At 32.2% G+C, this 23,096-nt stretch overlaps 1 protein-coding gene and 1 long non-coding RNA gene across 3 annotated transcripts; both read right to left on the bottom strand.

Moving 5' to 3' along the window:
• Nucleotides 1-15,937: 15,937 nt before the first annotated feature.
• LOC133193724 (uncharacterized) lies at nt 15,938-18,221 on the bottom strand. Of its 2 annotated transcripts, XR_009721984.1 has the most exons (4): nt 18,026-18,221; nt 17,540-17,634; nt 17,159-17,250; nt 15,938-16,797 (listed from the first exon to the last, which is right to left on the bottom strand). It is a non-coding gene; the product is annotated as an uncharacterized LOC133193724 (long non-coding RNA). The 2 variants fall into 2 exon arrangements; XR_009721985.1 differs by lacking the exon at nt 17,159-17,250 and having other exon boundaries at nt 18,026-18,199.
• A 1,812-nt stretch (nt 18,222-20,033) lies between these two features.
• On the bottom strand, nt 20,034-22,846 carry LOC133193987 (scavenger receptor class F member 1-like). The gene is made up of 7 exons (XM_061329898.1): nt 22,740-22,846; nt 21,842-21,891; nt 21,118-21,243; nt 20,851-20,949; nt 20,485-20,610; nt 20,256-20,333; nt 20,034-20,068 (listed from the first exon to the last, which is right to left on the bottom strand). Exons 1-7 carry the CDS (start codon nt 22,844-22,846, stop codon nt 20,034-20,036), a joined length of 621 nt encoding a protein of 206 aa, XP_061185882.1.
• Between the last annotated feature and the right edge of the window lie 250 nt (nt 22,847-23,096).

Below are 23,096 nucleotides of genomic sequence, written 5' to 3'. Positions count from 1 at the left end.
TAACCGGTCTGCAGGGGATGCTCACTCCTCCTAGACAGCAGATTCCACCTTTGGAATATCCAGGGGTCCGTATTTATGCCCTGTTCAAAGATTTGTATTATTTGAAGTTTTTATGAGATCGATCGCTGTTCGTTATCTTCACCATTTTCATTGTATCAAACGTCAGTCAGCATTCTACTTAAAGAGAGGTTGTAATCGCAACGAAGGTAATTGTATTGACATCAAATTTGTAAAATGAACATTCAAAACTAGATTGTCGATACTCTTGTAATATTAATATCATTATCAGGAGTCGGCTTCAGTTTCAAAAAAATCATGCGAAGAGCCTGTTCTTGCGTTAGGGACATAAACATCATATACAGGTAAAGATGCCAAATAGCTACAGAAAAACAAGGAGCTGTAAATAGACGATGTCAAAAAACAGATCATCAATTTAAAATAATGTAAAAAGACTCAAAAAATTATTAATACCCTTCACTGAACTCTGGGAAATTAAGGAATGATGTAAGCCTCAGTATTTTAATGTACACAATTAAACACCTATTACTGCAAACATGTAAACAGTTCTGAATAAAAACTGTGCATAAATGGTAGAGGAAAAGTAAATTTTTCGCATTTTATCTACAAGCAGGACAATTTAAAATGCTGCACTTGTCAAATGAAGATTTCACATGCCCGGCCCTTTGAAGTTACGGGTCTTTTGGATAAGACCTAAAAAAACCGAGGCCCCTTGTCACGGTAGGCGTTGGCAGGATAAAGAACCCTCACTGTTCAATGGCCCTGAGTGCCGAGTACAGGTCTAAATTTGAAGCCCTTCACCCAGGGTTCTCCATCATTTCAAATTTAACTTTGGCGCAAGAAGTGCTAATATTTGCGGCCATTTCTCGATCGATTTCACGAAGGAACCACGAAATAAATTGAAAAACACACAACCCCAATGAATCAGTAGTTTATTACACAAATGACATTTATTGTTTGGCAAATTGATAAATAAATTTAATAATAAAAGCAATCAATCGATATCGTTTAAACATAGTGTAAAACAAAAATTAGGATATGTTTCCAAAATATATGCACAATGCCCTCCCCACCCCCCACCCCCCACCCCCCACCCCCAAAAAAAAATAAACAAAGAAAGAAAAAACCACGTTCTTATCAATAAACAAATATAAGCTTGTAGAATCTGAAAATAAAAGTACAAATAACAACAAGTTTAAAGCACTAAACCCTATTTTTAGAAAAAATAATTTTGTTTACAAAAAATGTAACATAAACAGTGTTCATTAAAGGACAGAGGAAATTCTGGTAAGTCACACAATCACGCTTACATCTGTATACATTTGCAACTATCGGTCTGAAGACTGAAATATCCTAAAACTTATGAATTTAAAAAAATACTTATTTAAAGCAGTTTAGTGACAAAAAATAATATTTCGGTGGATCTATTGTTAATTTTTCAACATGACAAAAATACATGATTACGCTACACGTCCGATGTAGATGTAATTTTAGAGACATAACTTCTATCCGAACAGCCTTTTGCTTGTATTTTTGATTTTGAATCACGAGCAATGTGACATCACAAACGTTATTTTGTCACCATCAGACTTTGTCGATCGTGATCTTTCTTTAGGCTTTGCATCAAAGCCAACGGACTTTGACGCATACCATCGGTCTTTGATGCGACTTTCAAACTTCGGAGTATTACATATTGTCCTTCTATACATAAAAGTTTTTACCTTTTCACTTTCTCAACACATAATCATATAACTTATTCAAAATGCATACGAAACGATAGTTTTGATCTGCAAGTAGATTAAAAGTAGTATACCTTAATATCAGATGTTTTGACTAGCGAAACAAAAATACGAGATTGTTATTCAATTTTTTTTTAAATACATTATATACATTTTTTTTTCTTTTTAAGTCAGTAGTAGTAGTAGCCAGTTACTGGTAGCTAATTTTACTTGCTTGTCGTAGTCAGTTACTTATAGCCTGTTACAAGTAGCTAACTTTAACCACCTGTTGTAGCCAGTTACTAGCTTACAGTAGCCAGTTTCTAGTAGCTAACTTTTCATATCTTTTATTTTTATGGTGTAAAATATATTGATGAACAGCACGATCGCGATTTCAGGTAGTACACAATTGTGAAAGATTCTGAAATTAGATAGCCGACCTGAGATTGTGCATTATTTAAAAATAACCAATTGATCTATTGCAAACTTGTGTGATGCTGTTTATAAAGGCAACATATTTGTACTAAAATTTAGTAAAATATTTTGACACCGGTATATATGAGTAAAATGTGATGTAAAAATAGAACATACATAGCCCAGGAATTGAAAATTTACATGTAAATATGCCACACGTTAAGTCCTCTTTAAAGTTACATAATGAGTCGAAATCATGTGTTTCGTTTAAAATATCGGTATCGTGAAGGGAAAGATTTATGACAATTATGAATATAGCGAAGATACGACAACTAAACTGCACTGCGAGGCAAGAAAAGACCACAAAATATGTGCCGGAAAAAAAGGTTGTATCTACCGTTTCGTTGTTATCGTGTATACGTCAAGGTCACACCACTTTTATTTTTAGCGTACACTTGTAAACAACTTTCAACTGGAGCATGCAAAGGTTTTAAATATGTTCTAATAATCTTTTTTGAAGATTGTATAAAAATTTTTGGTCTACCGACATTCATTTTATGAATCTTTAGACCATGGTAAATTCTTCAACTTTTCTGCGCACGCGTACAATAAGGAGGAAGAAGTAAAGCAATATTTTCGTATTGGGCCATAAAAATAATATTTTTTTCTCCATAAAAGTAGATTTTTTTAGGTTTCGAAACCTGTAATTTTCTGAAACCTAATACTTTCAGGAATTGAACAAAAATTTGCACGGGCCATGCAAAATTTCTGTGTTTGCCAATTTTCTCGTTTTTGCGTCACAGTGTCGCTTGACCTTTATTGTACAAAAAAATGCAGACTCCTTATAAATATGTCCAAATATCGTGTCTCTACTATAAATGGATCAAAAGTTACTTTGCATTTAATAACAGACAGTCATTTGGCATGTAGATGGCTTAAACACGATCCAAAAATGTAGGCTCCCGATTGACCAATGTATATGATTCTCTAATTTTTCTCCATAATATGGTGAAAACATGTCACAGCTTATTATTTTTCTTACAAAGATCCTTGATTATTTACATTATAGTGAAATTATTATTTTTTCTGATGAACTTTATAAGATATGCGTTAAAACAGATTTCATGGTTGTTGTGTACTACCTTAATGTCGCGATTAGACGTCTATGATTCATTTGGCGATATTAAGTACTCGCGTAAAGTAAGGAATCTACAGTATTATTCCAACGAACACCTTAATCGTCCTAAATTAACGAAGAAATAATTTGTCCAAACAAGTTTTTCTTAATTCTGAACAAATACATGTACATAATTCGTCCGAACGAATGAATAATTCGTCCGAATACATATCTAAACATCTCATTCATCCATTAAAATATCTAATTCATGTGAACAATGAACTATTTTTTTCCTAACACAACATTTTTTTTTGGTACGAAGATATATTTGTCTGAGAGAATGAAAGTTTGTTTAAATTAAAATATAAATTATCCGAGCATATATCTAGCTCGTCCGAACGAAGAACAAATTTTTATATAAACACACAGGTACCTAACTCGTCCAAATGATTACCTGATTTATCCGAACAAATATCTTATTCGTCCGAAAAAAAATATGTAGTTCCTCTTTTCGATAATCTTAACTAACGAATAACTATTTTTATCTTAAGAGCCAGCGGGGCTTTAGCAATGCCATGATGTCTTAGATGTGCATTTTTAAACTTCGGAGAGCCTTAACAAAGCCGTTTGTCAAATTATTTTCTTTGTAGTTCATTACTTAATTCCTCCTTTCCAATGAATAGACAAGTAATCATTTCGTCAAGGACAACAAAGACATTAATTCAAACAAGAATAAATCAATCGATTACATTATCATAACTTTTAGACAAAAATTAATTGAGCTTTAAAGCATCGTGTGCATGACTATTATGGGAAAATGTTTTGTTGATGTTGCTGAAAAATACAATTTTTATATTAATGTGCTAATTATCCTTGCTGATTAAAAGGAATGAATAATAAAGTAATCAATCTTATTTCAAATTTTATTTTAAGCCTGTAAGTGGAGAGAGAAAATACAATTGGATAATGTGAGATTTGACGAATACACACATTTTTTCTAACGAAAGACTCTTTCATAATTTAATAATAGGGTGATCTGGTGATACAAACAACTTGACCATCATGTGAGCCACATAGTACAAGAAAGTCGATAGAAATAAGTACTAAACAGGTCAACAACAACAGTAATTATCACTTTTATACTTAGTATAATGAATGTTTCCTCATATAGTTCTTCTGAATAATATAATTATATAAAGGTGTACTTGTGAATGATCTAACGTTCTTTTCTTCTTTTAAATAGAATTTTCCTTGACAAAAGAATGTGTCCTTAATTATTTTGGATTAGCTTGTTATAAAAAGAGGAGAAAAATCATTTACGTTAGCTGCATGTCATACTTAAGCACACTGTCCATTTTATATATCGTAAATTTTCCCAGCCCTGTATGGCTCTGAGATACTCAAGACAGTTTGAAAGATGCATATTAATACATCTATAAAAGAAGAAGAGAGCTTAAACGGTACCGGTGGTGCTGTTCTGGAAAATCAGGTGGCTCTATATGTTTGACTATTTATCTTGATTGAAAATATTTTCACCTTTATTGTCTTGCTGAGGTGTGACAAAATCTTGCTACAAATCCGGACATTGTCGCTCACTCTCGATCTGTCTGACAGATCTCTTCTGTGGGCTGAACTTTACTGTACCGGATTTTTTTTTCACGAGATAATTTTTCAATGTCGTTTTAAGAAGTATCCACAGGCTGTCCTGGCTACTATGTCCGTTTTGACCGTATCCATGATAAATGCTGATCGCTGCCTTGCCTTTTACTACGGAATCAATTATTACATTCGTGTAACCAACAGGCGAGTGAAAATTGCTGTTTTCATTATGTGGTTATTTTGCATAAGCAATACATATGTTACATTTTATGATCAGGAATTTCCTTTTGGTATATGTTGCGCTGGGATGGAATTCACGCCGAATAACACCCTAAATTCTATAGAAAAATTCACAAATGTGGTCATTTTGTTCTCCAATATTTTCTTTTATTGTTACACAGTTAGATCGATTAAATCCAAAGAACAGAAATCTCTCCATAATTACCGGATGTGTGTTAGTAACTTGCGCACCCGGGTTGCTGATCTTTGCATTTTGCTCGATGAATAAAAGGGAAAATAGATTGTATTTTTTGTATACGGGACTATTCCTGCTTTTCAAAAGCATAATGAACCCTTTCCTGTATGATTGGAGATTTAAGGATGCCCGTTATCAGTGCAAAAAATTACTTTGTTTTTGGAACAGATCCTTCTTGGAACGAGAGGCGCTTAACAGGAAAGAAACGCAGGCCACCTACCGAATCAGTGCCAAATCTGTACAATCTACAAGAGTGGGATAGGGGGTATGACGAGATTGAGTTAGCTTTAGTATTATCATGCAATTTAAATGATAAAGAAACTGGAGATACAGAAAACCAGATTTTCTTATGTATATATTCCATAGAGAATAATACATACCCTTTTCCATATCACATCCTGTATCAGCCCGAGAGACAAGTATCAGTCAGAGGGCCGAAGGCCCGAGGGCTGATATCGGTCGAGGGCTGATACAGGATGTGATGTGGAAAAGGGTATGTTTTATTATGTTTATTACATACTTACAGTCCCTGAAACGTTCTACTTTCCCACTTGAACGGTGAGCGAACGCTGAACGAACGCAGAGCGAACGGTTAGTGAACGATGTGTGAACGGTGAACGCAACTTGGTGAACGGTAGGTGAACGTTGAACGGTGAGCGAACGCAAAACGCGAACGGAGCGCGAACGCGAGCGCAAAGTGAACGGTGAACGAACGGTGAACGCAAGATGAACGATTTATTCGGAATGCCTCTGATCGTTTCCATGCATTGTATCTAATCAATTGTATTCTAATGTCAGGCGCAAAATAAATAAATTAATTAATAAAGAAATATTCAAAAATTGTCCTAAGAAAGATGAAACATGCACATTAAGTAAAACTATTAATTAAGTTTCTTACAATATTTTCTAAACATATGTATGATGTTTAAATTCAGCTTTTTAATCACACGATTTTTATCCCTGTAAAACATTGTCATTGTTACCGAACGCTGTAGTTTAAAAAATAAAATTATTCTAGTTGTAAAATAAATATACAACGGTTGTAACAACCATACATGTATTTCCGTGTCAAGGCATTTCCGTGTAAAATAATGAGAAAAAAATTAAAATATTTTCCTACGGTCTGTGGACGTATTGCATGTATACACTCGTATTTGAAAAAAATAATGCAATAATTTATTTATGAGTCTTCTCATTTTTTTATGATGATTTATTTAGCAGACTTCTACACGTATCTGTAAACAATTTCCCTTGATTATACTCGGGCAAGATGATACAAAGAAGCATTCATATTATTTGTTATAGATTAAAATTTCAGAACTTGATATTTAAGTAATACATGTCATAGTTTTGATTAAACGGACAAATGAGAGAGAGAGAGAGCGAGAGAGATTCAGTTTTAGCCCCCCTCCTTTCCACAAATGCATGTACATGTACCTGTATAAACAAAAATTCTTAATTTTTATCTAAATATATCAGGCAGTGAAAGTAACCTTTTTGTTTAATCAACAAATTCATTTTGTTTGACAGTCATAATCGGTCCTTTATTTTCCCGCTTCAAGGTCACACGAAGTCCACGTGTTTGTCCTGTCAATCAAAATCATTCGACACTGTGCAGGTGTGAAAGTCTCGTCACAATAAAGGCGAAGTGCTACACTGTAGTATTTCAAAGACGTTTAAACATTTTTTATCATTTCTAGATCAGATTCCAACTTTTCCAAAAAAATAAATAAATAAATAAAATACATTGGACAAAAACACTTGGAATGAATTTGAATCATACTACCTGGCCAATTTAAAATACCACCGTCGGCACGTGTATATTTTGAACTACTATTATTTAATGACTTTTTTTAGATGCATGTTTGTTTTGAGACTGAAATTTCTGTGCATTAACTTCTTTTTAAATATTAATTAAAATATACTGGAAATGCTGACTAAGTTACCGATTTACATGTAGGTGGAAAAAGGGGGAGGGGTCTTAATCATATCGAATGAATATAAAGTTATTGTGAATAAAGGAATTTTTTTTCTCTCCTACATTAGACTTTATTTATGAATTGTAGTGTATTACATTTAAATAAATATTTTCTAAACACACTATCAATTTAATCCGCTCCAAAGATAATTAATTGACGGGATATCCGCAGTACTATTTATAATTCTCAGAACTAGTTCTAATAATGTATTTCTACAGTAATTGAAAAAAAAGTGTTAGTAATAAATACTTTCGTAATTTTGCTGGAGTTGGTAAATTAATTGACATGGATTATTATCTCTCCATTAACGATTTGTCGTCTTTAACATAACAACAAAATGCTGCAGTGCTTGAGGTACCCGTTTATTGCCCGTATTTAAATTTAATTTATCAGCATCGTTCTACATAGGTACATACTTAAAACAAAATTTATTTTCCTGATTAATTTAATAAATAGCCTAACAGCTAAGTTAGAATATTAATAAATCATATTGTAGGTAATTTTTCCAATGAAATAATGATCCTTTAAACACGATATTTTAATTATTAAATTTCAAATCCTGTAAATCCCTACTAACAAAAAAGATTAGTCCTTTCACTTTGGAGTTCCGAATGACAGTGAAGACTGAACGATAAGTGAACGCTGAACGCAAGGTGAACGCAAAGTGAACGAACGGAGAGCGAACGGTGAACGTTTTGTGAACGGTGAAAGCGAGCGCACGATGAACGCAGAACGCAAAACTGTGAACGGAGAGCGAACGGTGAACGCACGCTGAACGAACGGTGAGCGAACGGAAAAATGGGAAAGTAGAACGCTTCAGGGACTGTAGTAATAAAATACAGTACACATTAATTTGAGGGAAAAAAACAAATAGATAATCATGCACTATCCAGTGACATGTATGTAGTTTATTGTATCAAAGAACCCTAATTCAACATTATGAGAATGTGAACCAAAAAGAATATGTGTATTATCACAAGTACTGTTTTTTAGGTTTAATTAATTTACTAGGGGTGTGATATTTGTCCGTATCAGTCCCACAGATCCATATCAGCCCTGAAGGACTGATCAGATATTGTGACGTGGGGCATATCACATATGCAAAAATTCTGTATTTATTACTAAGTATGTAATAAATAGAGAATAATACATACTAAAATCCATATCATATCTCATATCAGCCCGAGTGGCCCCATATCAGCCCGAGGGCAGTTAAAAAATAAGAGCCATTGTTCCGCCAGGGTTAAAATATTAGCGCCACGATAAGATCTCGTCGTCAGTAAGATAAATTTATAAACCAAATGAACCTCCAAATTATGTACCGTTTTCCAGTTTCTAATGCTTAACCGTTAATTTACTCTAATGAGAGCCCATTGTTTGGCTTGCGCAAGCACTTATCTTCTAGACCTCGCTGGACACTTGAATGAAAAGAGACAAGCCATTTTTCCATACTTCACGATAATTGCAAATGAATTTTTTATTATTAACTAATTCATGCTTAAATAGTTCTACAGATAACCACGTCTCCAAAATTGCATTTACATAGCTAGTCAATCATCGGACGTGTAGCGTAATCATTTATTTTTGTAATGTTGAAAAATTAACAACAGATCCACCGAAATATTATATTTTGTCACTAAACTGCTTTAAATAAGTATTTTTTTAATTCATAAGTTTTAAGATATTTCAGTCTTCAGACCGATAATTGCAAATATATACAGATGTAAGCGTGATTGTGTGACTTACCAGAATTTCCTCTGTCCTTTAATGAACACCGTTTAATTTACCTTATGTAAACAAAATTATTATGCCCCCGTAATCGAAAATTCGGGGGCATATAGTTTTTGCCCTGTCCGTCTGTCTGTCTGGTTGTCCACAAAAACTTTAACCTTGCCCATAACTTTTGATTGGTTGAAGCTATGGCTTTCATATTTCACAGGTGTATTCCTTGTATCAAGACCTTTCTTTGGGTACCATCACATTTGACCTTTTGACCTTGGAGTTTGACCCACTTTTGCAAAATTTTATGAGACTTTAACCTTGACCATAACTTTTGAACAATTGGTGCTTGGGCTTTCAAACTTCACATGTGTAATCCTTGTGACAAGATCTTTCTTTGAATACCAACACCTTTAACCCATTGACCTTGACCTTGGAGTTTGACCTACTATTGTAAAAACTTCAACCTTGCCATAACTTTTGACCAGTTGGTGCTTGGCCTTTCATACTTCACGTGTGTATTCCTTGTGACAAGGCCTTTCTTTGGATACCAACAACTCTGACCTTTTGACCTTGACCTTGGAGTTTCACCTACTTTAATTTTGAAAAATTGTGACCTTGCCGATAACTTTTGATTGGTTAAAGCTATGGCTTTCATATTTCACATGTGTATTCCTTGTGACAAGACCTTTCTTAACTACCAACATCATATTTGACCTTGGAGTTTGACCCACTTTTGCAAAATTTTACGAGACTTTAACCTTTATATCCATAACTTTTGAACAATTGGTGCTTGGGCTTTCAAACTTTACATGTGTATTTATTGTGATAAGACCTTTCTTAACTACCAGCATCATATTTGACCTACATTCTTGGCGTGCGGAATTAGACGTGATCCAACGTTGTGTGTTTATTCTTATATTTTATAAAGTATTGCATATATCTATTAAAAAAAATAGGACAAAATCAAATAAAAAAAGGTATTGGTGTATAAAGTTTTGTTGAAAACTATCGATTATTAAATATTTGATAGCAGTTGTGACATCACTTTAGGATCAACCCTTGTATTTGAAGAACGCAGGTCTGCTTCTTATCAACACTGAAGGAACTTTGTTGTAGCTGCAGTTTGTGATATAATATGGCAAATATGGTAAGGTCAAGACAGCAGAATTAAAAAAAAATAAAGAGACGGTTTGAACATTTTAATAACTACACTTAAAAGAAGAATTTGAACTTGAACTAATGGTGTACAAAGTTTCTAACAAAACACATCTCTACTCGTTCATAAAAAAACAAGGTGTGGTTTCTTGACAAATGAGGGGTAACACTCATACCAAACTTACATGTAAAATGTCTTGTTGGAATGATTTCGCTGAAAATTCGTTATCCTCCTACAGGTATAAGAAAAAGAAAGGAGAGAAATTTTCCACATTATTTTTTTTAAAAAATCTCTGCTTTCAAAAGGATTTTATCCCAGAGCTAATGTGTAGTTTGTTCAATGATCTAATATAGATCATAAAATTTATTTCTTTATTTCTTAACAACTGGTTTATATTGGAGTTGACTTAACTGAAAAAAGTCACGAGACTTTTTGTATGTTGTTTTATGTAAAGTAGGGAGAAAACTGGTATCTAAGGAAAACATAGCATAGAAATAAATTCCCTCTCGTATCAGTACTTTGATACTGTTTGTACCTGATTATGATCAATCACTTATCATGAACCATTAAGCAAGAATCATTTATCATATTGACGTGAGGTTAAGAACTAAATACTTGCCAATATTTATTAGGTATTTATAAAAATCACTGATAATTGATTTTTATTTACTGTACACAGTTTTTTTTAGAAGATATATATCTGAATCTGAATAACCTATTTGTATTTGCATCCATTTTTATAATCTTTCCATTTATATAGCAGTGTATAATCCGTTTCTTGATCCTTTTATGTGTATGAAAAGGTATACATACATCATCAAAGCTGATAATGACAATAGAAATGTTATTCCAAAAATCAGCAAATTTCTCTTCTTTTGTGTGATCCAATAATGAAAACTAGTGTTATTATGGCACCAATGCTGACCGTCTTCTGAGGCATCTAAAACTAAAATGAAAATTATACGAAATTGTATGGGTTTATTGATATACATTATTTTTTGTACTTCAAATTATAAAAAAATATAAGTGACCTTTTTCTCATAATAATGCATATTATGACAATGTGTTGTAGTTAAGGTATACGATTTCTGAAATTTGAATCAAGAGACATCAAGAAAAAAAAATCGCTGTTTATATTTCAAAATTAATGTTAATAACACACTCATTTCGAAAAGAACAAAGATTATATATATATATATATATATATATATATATATATATATATATATATATATATATATATATATATATATATATATATATATATATATATATATATATATATATATATATATATATATATATATATATTAGGGATGTCAACGAATAGTCGACTATTCGACTATCAGTCCAATGGACCGACGATCGAATAATGAAACGACATTCGAATATTATTATTATTATATAAATGCAACAAAAAAGTGATATAGCGAGATGGAATTCTCATCTTAAAATTGAGAAACCGTTTTTCTTCAGAGGCAGTCGAAAATTTTCCTTAATAAAAAAGGATTGAATTTCCATGTACTTATAGAAAGTATAGTAATTGTAAGTGTTTTACTACCACCGGAATTATATGTCAGATACTGCCTGTGTTGTTTTTGTAATAAATTACCCATCAAATTACTGGACTTTGTTTGGAAAACTATTAAATGGGCTTCATCTTATACCCTGTACCAATTATATATTATTTTAGGATTACTCAAATTGAAGGAACACCATAGCCGTGACAAGTTTTGACACTTCGATAATTATTAAAACAATCCGCTTACATTTTAAGGACATTTTGATAGCCGGGCAATCAATTGAATAGCATCTTACTGTTTAACAATATCACGAGCACCTGATTTTTATTTATTTCATAAATATTTTTTTTTAAAATATCGGCTGGCAATTTTTAATTAATGCTTACTAAACATAAATTGACTGTTTAGACCGATTTATGAATTCGATTGATGAGAAAATTATACATTTTGGAGAATTAGGTGTCTAAATTTATTTCATATAATCATGCTATCCACACGTAACGTTGCATTAATTTTGAGGTTACTTTTTAAATAGATTTATGTAAAACGATTTTTAAGTTACAAATACGTCATATACCCGTGAAGTTTAAAATAAAATTTTATTTTCAGAAAATGTTCCGAATATTCGACTATCGTTCGAATAATGCAACTGAATAATCGACTATATATATATATATAATGTTGCACATTTCTTCTAAAAGAAAAAAAAGACAAAAAAGTCTGTTGAAGTCATATTTTTGTCTTCGGGAACATCCCTTTCATTTAAGAGAAAATTGTTTTCCTAGTCAAACTTATGTTGTTCGATATTCAATTTCTGAACTTTGGAAGTCGTCATCCTGAATTTTTACATACGATGTTATTTAATTTGCAATATTACCATAAAATCCGATGTTCCCCACAATTGTAAAGGACATTATAATTTGACGTAGATAATTATGACTTGTATATGAAACACACATAGAGGAGTCCAAAAGCCAACATCTGTATCTTTCGTAGCTTAATCTTTACCAATGGTGATTTTTTTATATTGATTTCTAAACCTAGGTTAAGTACAAAATATTCAAAGTGTACCGCAAGAATAGATGTTTTGATAGAGATAGCCAATATTCATGCTAATTTTGTGTGTGTGTGTGTGTGTGTGTGTGTGTGTGTTTTGTTTTAGGTCACCCGAGTCACTCAGGTGACTTATTGCTATCCATTTTTTGTCTGTCGTCGTGCGATGTGCGTTAACATTTGAACATTTTCAGCTTCTCTCTGGAACCGCTCAACCAATTTCAACCAAATTTGGTATATAGCATCTATAGGTGAAGGGGTACAAAAATTATGAATTTCATGGTCCTTGCCTAACATCTACTCCTGGGTATTGTTTAAACAAATTTTATACATAGTTATTATAAGCAAGAGTGACTACCAAAATTATGAAATTTATAGCCCCAAGGTCAGGGGTTCTGGTGCTAGGGCGGGGCTACATAGATCATATAGTGAAAGTGCATTATTTCTTTGAAAATCTTCTTCTCTACTCCTGGGTATTATTTAAACAAACTAAATACATAGTTATGATAAGCAATGCTGCCTCTTCCAAAATTGTGAAATTAATGGCCCCAGGGTCAGGGGTTCTGGTGTTAGGGTGGGGCTCTATGTAATATATAGTGAAAATGCATTATTTCTTTGAAAATCTTCTTCTCTGCTCCTATGTATTATTTAAACAAACTAAGTACATTGTTATGATAAGCAAGGATGCCTTTTCCAAAATTGGAAAATTCATGACCCCAGGGACAGGGGTTCTGGTGCTAGGGCGGGGCTATATAGATCTTATAGTGAAGGTGATTTATTTCTTTGAAAATCTTCTTCTCTGCCCCTGGGTATTATTTAAACAAACTAAGTACATTGTTATGATACGCAAGGATGCTTCTTCCAAAGTTGTGAATTTCATGGCCCCAGGGTCAAGGGCTCTAGTGAAAAGGGGAGGGCTCTATTGATTATATAATGAAAAAGCAAAATTTCTTTGAAAATATTCCTTTTTGCTTCTGGTTAAAAAGAAAAGAAGTTATGTGTATAGTTATGATGAGCAAGAGTGCTTCTTGCAGAGTAGTGAATTGCATGAGCAATGTGCAATGAGCAATGGTCAGATGTGCTGGCGTAAGGGTGGGGCTCTTGATAATATAGTGAAAATGCATTAATTCTATTAAATAATCCTGTCTGCTCCTTAGTGTTAAGCAGATAAACAAAGTGATTACTTACATGTATAATGAGCAAACTTCTGGTCCCAGGGTCAGAGGCTCTGGTGTTTCTCGGTGTATAATACAAAAAGTACTTTCATAGTTTTAATGATCAGCTAGACTTGTAAGTAATAGATAAATAAAACTGAGACAAAAATAACTTGTCTTATTAAATGTTCATCAAAGACCAAGAGAGGCCAATGTAAGAGTTTTCAACAAGGAATTAAAATAGCACAGAAGCACTAATAGTTTGTTAATATACTGTATGGTGATGGTGATAAATAGGGAACAGATTAGAACCTAATTTATGAACTTTTAATGATTGCTAGACTAATTATTTTGTTGATCCTGATCACCCTATTCACGCATCCACGCTCCGCCCACCGATGGCAACGAAAGTCACGTGGTTGCAGACTCCGACAAACTAACGTAAACAACATGGATGCGAGTCACAGAAATCGCACGGAAAAACTTTTCAATCGGCCTGTTTGCTCACGAATTTATACAGAAACGTTTGTCAAAATGTAAAATATGTTTCAGAGAGATTTCAATCACAAAATTTTAGTAAGTAGAAGTATAATTTTAACCTTTACCGATCTAGATCGGTACTGCATCCGACTTGAAGATCAGTTCAGCTGTCTCCGAAATAGGCCTATTTACTGTTCTGATACGTATTGGATAGTAGATCAGGGAAAGTTATTAATTTTCAATGTTTACAATAAAATTGACAACATTTTTGTTTTTTTATTTAGCATTAAAACCTCAACCGCCGAGAGACCCCCCCCCCCAATATATTCCGTGTATCTTCATCGCTACTGACTAGATCTAATCAAGAAAGTGATATGCAGTGTATATGTGTTCCTCGATTTTGAAAGGTTGCTTTTGCTAGCGCTGATCCGGAAGGGACCCCTTGATATTTTCAGAACTGTCATATATTTGGACCACATCCCCCTGTTTGGATATAATTTTTTGTCTAAGAATTCTGAAATATGTAGCAACTCATTCATCACCACCCCTCTCTCCCAGATCCCTCAATCGTTTTGAATTGGACAAACTGATTATAGCTTATCATTATATTTTTATTTCTTTCATTTTTTTGTCCTCTCTGCACAGCACACTTAAGAGTTCTGATTCTGTGGTATTTTTATGCAATTAGAACATTCTGTCCCTAGATCTATAAATAAAAGAATTTGAATACTACAATTTGTAATAAATTTCTTAATATTTTAATAGGCCAAGATAAATTAATTGAATACTTTATGATTCTTCAACTGGATGTATTTTTCTCAATTGTTATGAAGTGAACAATAGAAATTTTTGTCAATATTATCTTTTATTAACCATTTTTCCTGGGGGTAAATGCAAGGTACCCTTGTTGAAAATGCATTGGGCATGCTCAAAATTTACACCTTCATACAATTTTTCTTAATGTCTAAAAATAACCTGCTTAAGTTTATAAAGGGTCCTTAAAAATATAAATGGGATACAAACTTGAGTTAAAAATTCAGGTATTATTTCACATAAATTTGAAGGGAAAAAATCTTCCTGTGTTTGTACATTAGTACAAAATAAATTTTCAAGATTTTAGTCATGTTTAAAATAAACAAAGATATTCATTCTAAATCCAATGCAGGCCCCGGTCTGTTCTCAGTTTATGGTTCTAGGCATGGACTTTGATATATATTTCATAAATCCTTAGAAGTTTTAGGGTATCATAAGTAGAAATTACAATGTAAAAGACTGTTTAATGATAAAAACAGTCAGTGTACTTCACTAGTACACACAAACTTCAGGGGTTAAGGAAAATGTTCACATATTGTTGTACAAATAAATTGCATTCAACAGTTCAGATTGCTAGGTTTGAAGAACAAACATAAGTCTTCCTCAGCATTGCATATTCCAAGAGGAATCAGAAATCAATTCTGTATTGATATCGTAGATGTCAATCCAAAGATACCCATGAAAAGATACAAGATGTTCAAAAAATAAAGACAAGGTTCAGGTATACAGAAAGTTTAATGATGTTGTACATTTCATATATAAGTAATAATAAAATCGTTTATGTCAAATTCAAAAAAAAAGTATTATTTTTCTTCTATCAAATTTCCCCAGGCAGTGATATACATTTATAGGGTCAGATGTTTGAATATTTAATTTTTATCAGTTGTTTCTCATTGTATGATCACTTCACTGTATAAATCATTTACTTATATCAGTATGACATATATTTTTGGGAATTTCATCTACATATATGACAGTGCAACACATTTCATGTTATTCATCACCTTTATGAACTATACCCTTGCTTATGCAATTCAGCACATTGTGGATACCATAAGATTACATAACAAACATGTATTATGCTAATGGAGTTCATTAGATAAGTGAAAAGTCTGCTTCTCCTGAAATCAGTGAAGTCAATGAAAGTCAATCACTCATCTTTAAATCTAACATACGTGTAACATGCATAAGGTCAACACATGCACATAGTCAATCACTGACACACCAAACTTTGATGCTACACCTTTATTCCCAAATTGTGCCTTAGCCTAATCAGTGTTGATATACAATTATGGACTATTTACACAAAAATACCTAAAGTGACCGAGACAATTCTTTTGTCATTTGTATTGCCCCTTTTTTTCTACATACAGTTGCATTGTTTTGATGTCAAAAAATCTAATAAATTTTCAATAATGTTTCATGTTGGTATAAATAATACACACATCACTGACATATACATTTTTTTTACTGTTTTCTTCATGGCAAGTTGGCCTTGTTTTTCTCCTGCTGCTATGTTGAGTTGTAGACGATTACTTAGTCTGTTCTGTAGGTTCTCTCTGTTTTTGTTGTAGTTCTAAAACATGGTAAAATTAATCTAAAGATTCCTTAAAATGAAAAATAAAATTCTAAAGATCTATGCATATAACACAAATAAATTAAAGTAAAATATAACATTATCTAAAATGTGCTTTCTGATTAAATTAGAAAGAGATTTTAGAAGTATTGATATACTTCAAATATTACTTCAAGTATTGATTTACTTGGTATTTAACTGCATAAAAAACATCGATGTCAAGAATAAGTGGCTTAAGAGATTTTGACGCATTGTGGAAACAGTTACTTTTCTTTTGCAATTCCCTTTCTCCATGATCATTTGTACATTTCATAACTAACTGGAAAACTAGGGTGTTGATGTTCCTTTTGTATATACATACATGTAGCCTGTTGACAATTTATTTGGACATTCTGTTATGACACACGGGTGAAGATTTTTTTTTATGTCTCCTTGTGTGCTCCATCACTGATCCTGAACATGCAATATTTTATTATAAATAATGCATTTGACTTGGAATTTTTTAAATGCTTTTAAAATTTTGATCTCATAAACAAATTTGTTGTTAACTATCCTCAGCAATTTCACCAAGACTAAATATCAATCGATAAGGTATAGTACAGAAATGACTATTCATCTGTGATTTTACTATGTCGAGTTTTCATGGTATAATGATATCTTCACTTGAATAAAAACATTCTGGCTTTGTAACTAAGTTTCTTTATAACAGATACTTTTCTCAACATAATATCAGTAAACTTACCACTCTTCTCGATAATTCCAAAAAAGCCTTTCTTGATGACTGTGACCCATCTGGGGGCATGGGGTATACAGTCAGTATTTCATGGCCCATAAATGCTACAATTAATTTAGATTCCTAAAGCTATATACAATCACAAAATGTTTCAAAGATAAAGCATTGTAAAATTACCCACAAAAATGTTTGCAGCATTCTCATTTAATATCGAGAATTATATTCAGTTCACCGAGATTTATAGCTTTGAACGGTTGAGTCATCGTCTGAGCACGTTTGTAAATCACTATTGTACGTCATATAACATAATCTAAACATTGCTCTCTTAAATTGCCAATTATATTATCACTAACTTTGACATTAATATACCCGAATATCTTATTTTTTAACAGACAGTTGTGTTTCGGTCTTCCATGACATGCCTTTATCAGCTGTTTATGCAACGTAAACACTTGCTTTTCCGTGTTTTGGACTTAGAAAATGAATAAATCTCACCTTGTGTATTCTTTCCGGGTACCTCGTATAATTATTACATCTATCCCATGCATAGGACCTCACAATTTTTCGTTGCACAGCGGATATGTTGCATTAAACGATGTCATCTCGCACCTCCGACATCTGTGTGTTGTCGGAGGTAATGGCGGACAAAGTTTCCGCGATTCTGATTGGCTGTGCGGAGATGGCAACTGCGTCACCCGTGACGACGTGGAAGCGTGAATTTTTCTTGCTTTTGGGCAGCAAAGCTTCACTTTTCAGTTCATTTTATACTCTATGGATCCTCTAAATTGTTGTATTATACTCAGGTGACCGTTAAGGCTCTTGGGCCTCTTGTTTGTTTCTGTTTTTGTTTTGTTTTTATGCATTTGAGTCCATCTAGATAACTTATGAAGTCTGAGCAGTATGCAGTTCTATACCAAAAAGTGGACCAAATACCACAACGCTTAAAATAGATCATTTTAGCCCTGCTTCTCCGAATAAGATTCTACTATTTTATTCCAATGATTTATTATTACCAAAATCTAGACCCTTCAAAGAGAAGGCAGGCTTTCAATAAGATAACAAAGCGGTACTTGTTTTTTGTCTCAAATGAATTTTAAAATTTTCTATACTGAAAACTGTTGGAGGTGACAACCCGACTACATTAATGTACCTTTTAAACCTAAGTTGCATTTAATTAAGTTCAGCAACTGGTATTTTTCGCGTAAATTATCATTTTCCCCTTCAAAAACCTCATTTTTAATGGAAAAACTGATTAAAAAGGAGTATGGCTTAGCTGATATCTAGGGGATAGATTTCAATATATACATTTAGCATATCATAAATATTGTCGATATAATGTAGTATTCATTTACCAAATAGGTGCCATATACTTTAGATCTGTGTATTATAGTAAAATAGTAAATAATTGAAAATGATTTAAAGACAAGAGATAAAAATAACGGGTGCTTAGATTTTATATATTTTACAATAACTTTCCATTTTTAAAGTGCAGGCTTTTTTTACAAAGGTGAATGATGCTTAAGTTTCTGATTGACAATATCTATGTAGTTTTTTGGAAATCAGGTCTTCCTACAATCTGTTGGAATTTCCATGGGTACCAATTGCAGACTGTAATAAGCAGACCTAATTTTGTATTCATATGAAGCAGAATTTATTCAAAATCTTTTACAAGAGAAGAAGAAAACACTTGCTCTGGCCTTCTACTCTGCATTTTTATATCGAAGACGTATTATCGACAAACAATATTAATAGTCATTTCCATTCATATATCGACTCGATATATCCCAGTGACCTTGAAATAAAAGGTACCACGGAGTCTGATATTCTGTTTTTATATTTTGAGATTTTATTAGAAAAATATGCTAATGGTAACCTAACAACAAAGCTTTATGATAAACGTGATGGCTTCAACTTTTCAATCGTCAACTCCCCTTACTTATGTAGTAATATACCCTTATTACCTGCATATGGGGTTCATGTCTCTCAGTTGATTCGACACGCAAGAGCAAACTCTACAAACGAACAATTTCTAAAACAAGGAAAGCAATTGACAAACAAGTTGATACACTCTAAAACAAGAATATCAACAGTTAGGTTTAAAGTCATCATTTTGCAAGTTCTATGATCGATAAAATGACCTCGTCAGAAAATACAATTCATCAGTAAGTCATTTGTTGATTGACATTTTCATACTAATTGTTAGACCATTATTTACACACTGAATCGTCTATGGATGTTTCCGTTTTTCCCTATCAGGATAAGCATACGGCTGATGCCAGCTCAAGTTTGCAGTAACTTGACATAATATACTATAATTACGTCATACAGGTAGTTCAGAAAAGTAACTACTGCAAATGTACTGTGATAGTTTACGGACAGCCTAATTCTAGACGCGTAGGATATATTTTTTAAAGCAATGATAATAGATCTGAGATATCATTAATTTTCAAGGGGTTTAATTTTAATGTCTTCGTTGTATTCTAATCCATTTATCCACGAAGTGTTAAAATTCCATACTACTGCTGTATGATGACTCTCCTTTAACCACAAAATCAAGTCAGTATTGTTCTCAAACCATGAAAATTTGCCCCACCGAAAACAAATGATTTGACGCTTATTGCTAAGAGAACGATAGAAAAGTCTGGAAAAAATTTGTTTTATTTTCCCGCAATTGAAAAGTAAATGTTTTTTGTGTTTAGAACTGCTTACATTAAGGTAAGTATACCTGAAGCAGATGACAGCATTGTAGACGTTGATTTCTCTGTTGGTGATGGGGATGGTTGTTCAATAGTTGGAGACCCAGCTGCGTCAAAGATTATGTATATAACAATTTCTTGTACTAGGAAAAACTTATCAATAAAATACAGGGTAAAAAATAAAGAAAATTCTTTAATAATTTTCAGATGTAATGAATTGTTGCTGAGGCTTATTCTCCCCCTTCTGATGCATTTTACCTTCACATCCAATGGAGAAATTACAAAACTTCTGTTCACAATTACATGACTTCTGACATGAATACCCATAGGATGGATAGCGACATGAGATGTTACAGTAGAGACCAATAAAACCAATGTCACAATCTAGAAGTAGATGTAGCCATGTTAAAAAAAGAAAATTTTAGCATTGCACGCTGACAAGAACATAATGAATATCCTACATAATTTTATTTATAACGTTTACAATTGCAATCATATTCAGAGCATTGAAATAATCATGGATACATGAGCAAAAAGCAGTATAAAATACAATTTTGTCGATGTCCACAAGTCAAGGGAAATATGCCCATACAATATTCGCAAATATACATTACGTATGTTAGCAAATAGTTTTGAGCTGTATACTTGTAGTTGATGACAACATTGTTTTTGTTGATTTCTTGGTTGTTGATGGGGATGGTGGTTCAAAAGTCGGTGATCCAACTGCATGAAAGAAAATTCAGATAAATGTTTTCTTTGAATTCGGAAAACAAATAAAATTAATCTTAGGCCCAGTGGAATAGTTACAGTGTTAATGATATATGTAATGTCGTGAAACGTAATACATTATTGTGGAATTTTGCTTTTCCTCTGCAGATGAACAAATTTTACCTTCACATCCAGTTGAGAAATTGCAAAATATTTCTTTGCAATTGCATGATTTTTGACATAAATATCCATATGCAGGATAGCGACATGGAATGTCACAGTAGGTACCCGTAAATCCAATTTCACAGTCTAAAAGTAGACGGTCAATATTGATTTAAAAAAACAAGCAATATCCAATCATTTTTCTGAAAAAAAATATGCGCAGTAGTTTTCATTAAAAAATATATATAGTTCAGTTATAGCACTCTGAAGCCATGTTCATGGTTGCAATCACCTTGAGAATAATTACAAATTTGTTGACATTTTTTTCCCAAAATATGGGTAAAAGCATGTGGAGGTACATTTTTTCTCATAATATCCATACCTACACGTAAAAACCAGTAAATAATAATAATTAAAAATAAATCTATAAATGCTCATGGGGAGCTTACTATATCTATAAACAACTATACAGTTTTAATTATTCATTTTTGATACCATTATTGTAATTTTCTTAAACGTATTAGTTATTCAACAATCAACGCATGTTTGATCGAAAACAACATTTGTTTAATATTTTAATCAACTTTTTTTTTTTGAAATACTCAAACCTTCAACTGAATTTAAAAAAAAAAAAAGACGAATTCTTATCTCAATGATATTATTTGAATATGAAAAGACTAAATGAATATTATAAATATCACAAACAAATCAGGACTAACACATTTAATCAATCTTGAAAACATACTTATACAGCTTTTAAGTTCCTGATTCCACACTAAACCATTACAACAGTCACTAAAAAAGAAGAATGATTATAACTATCTCATTTATCTGTTATTCAAGCTTATTTTAAAAAGGGGTTATTATACCATTACAAAGATTCAACACGTTGTCATCAATTAATTAAATAACTGGAAAGACAAATGTTTTCTTTTTTTAATAAATTAGCTAAGGTCAACTGAAATATTTACTTGTATTATTTCAATGCAGTCGTCACTTAGTTTTTTTGTTTTGTTTTTTTTGTTTTTTTTTTTTTCAATAATTTATGGATGTCCAGTTAACCTGCACTTAAACCTATAATTTCAAAGCAATATGAGCTGAAAATGTGATGTTAGAAATTTTTGTTGCAAAATTGTAATTAACTATTTCAAGGGCAGAGAAAAAGAACATTTATAAACTTCTGTTGTTCATATTTGCGATGGAAAAACTATTTATAAGTTTTGATTGAAGCAAAATTACATTATTGTCGCCCTGTACAATATTGATTTTTTATATAACACTTTAAATTTGATTGTACAGAAGCCTTTCTTCTGAAACATTTTAATACTTTTTTTTAGTCTTATTGAACATAAGGTTTAAATTACATACACATTTATCATAATAACACAACAAAATAAAATTTTCAAAAATGCAGCTCATATTGCTTTCACAATTTATACATCTGTAATGATCAAAAATATGCAGTGTATAATAGAAATGTGGTTATACAAGTATTTCTGTTTGCAAATGAAAAAAAAAATATACGTTTCAAATGAAATCATTCAAGATTTACTACTTTGAAAATGTATAACTCTTGCTATTAGAAGACAACCTTTTTGTAATATTTATATATTCAAATATTTGAATTAAGATACTGTACTTACTTTCCACAACTGTCTGTCTTGGTGAAGATTAACAGGAGTAATATTGTCAAAATGATGTCAATCCTACCGAACGAAATAATTAATATTTTTGTATACTTCGTTTTCATTTTTGTAAAGTTACCAAACCCTGAGGATCACGATCCCCTTATATTTAATACATGTTGAATTCAGATGATCTCCATCCGACACTTGTCAACAAGGAAGTTGCAGATATGTAGAAAAAATCAAAATCCATTTTTCAAGAGTGAACGAATACTGCCAAATTTTTAATGGGGAAGTATTACGAAAAACTTAGAACGATTAAAACTATAAAGTTCAAATATCCGCTTTAAACGACACTTGAAAGTAAGTGTAACA

Source organism: Saccostrea echinata, unplaced genomic scaffold (assembly GCF_033153115.1).
Source record: "Saccostrea echinata isolate AGI-Se365-2 ecotype Australia unplaced genomic scaffold, CSIRO_AGI_Sech_v1 ptg000028l, whole genome shotgun sequence".
In the NCBI taxonomy this organism is placed as follows: Eukaryota; Metazoa; Mollusca; class Bivalvia; order Ostreida; family Ostreidae; genus Saccostrea; species Saccostrea echinata.
The sequence above is the reverse complement of the archived record's forward strand: the minus strand, read 5'-3'. Positions and strand labels throughout refer to the sequence as shown.

What these genes read in the sequence shown, in the direction of transcription:
- LOC133193987 (XM_061329898.1), bottom strand. Translation starts at nt 22,846, where the DNA reads ATGAAAACGAAGTATACAAAAATATTAATTATTTCGTTCGGTAGGATT. An exon ending in AAGACAGACAGTTGTGGAAA is followed by an intron (nt 21,892 to 22,739) that starts GTAAGTACAGTA and finishes CTTCTTTTTTAG; the next exon opens with TGACTGTTGTAATGGTTTAG. An exon ending in TATACAGCTCAAAACTATTT is followed by an intron (nt 20,611 to 20,850) that starts GCTAACATACGT and finishes ATCTACTTCTAG; the next exon opens with ATTGTGACATTGGTTTTATT.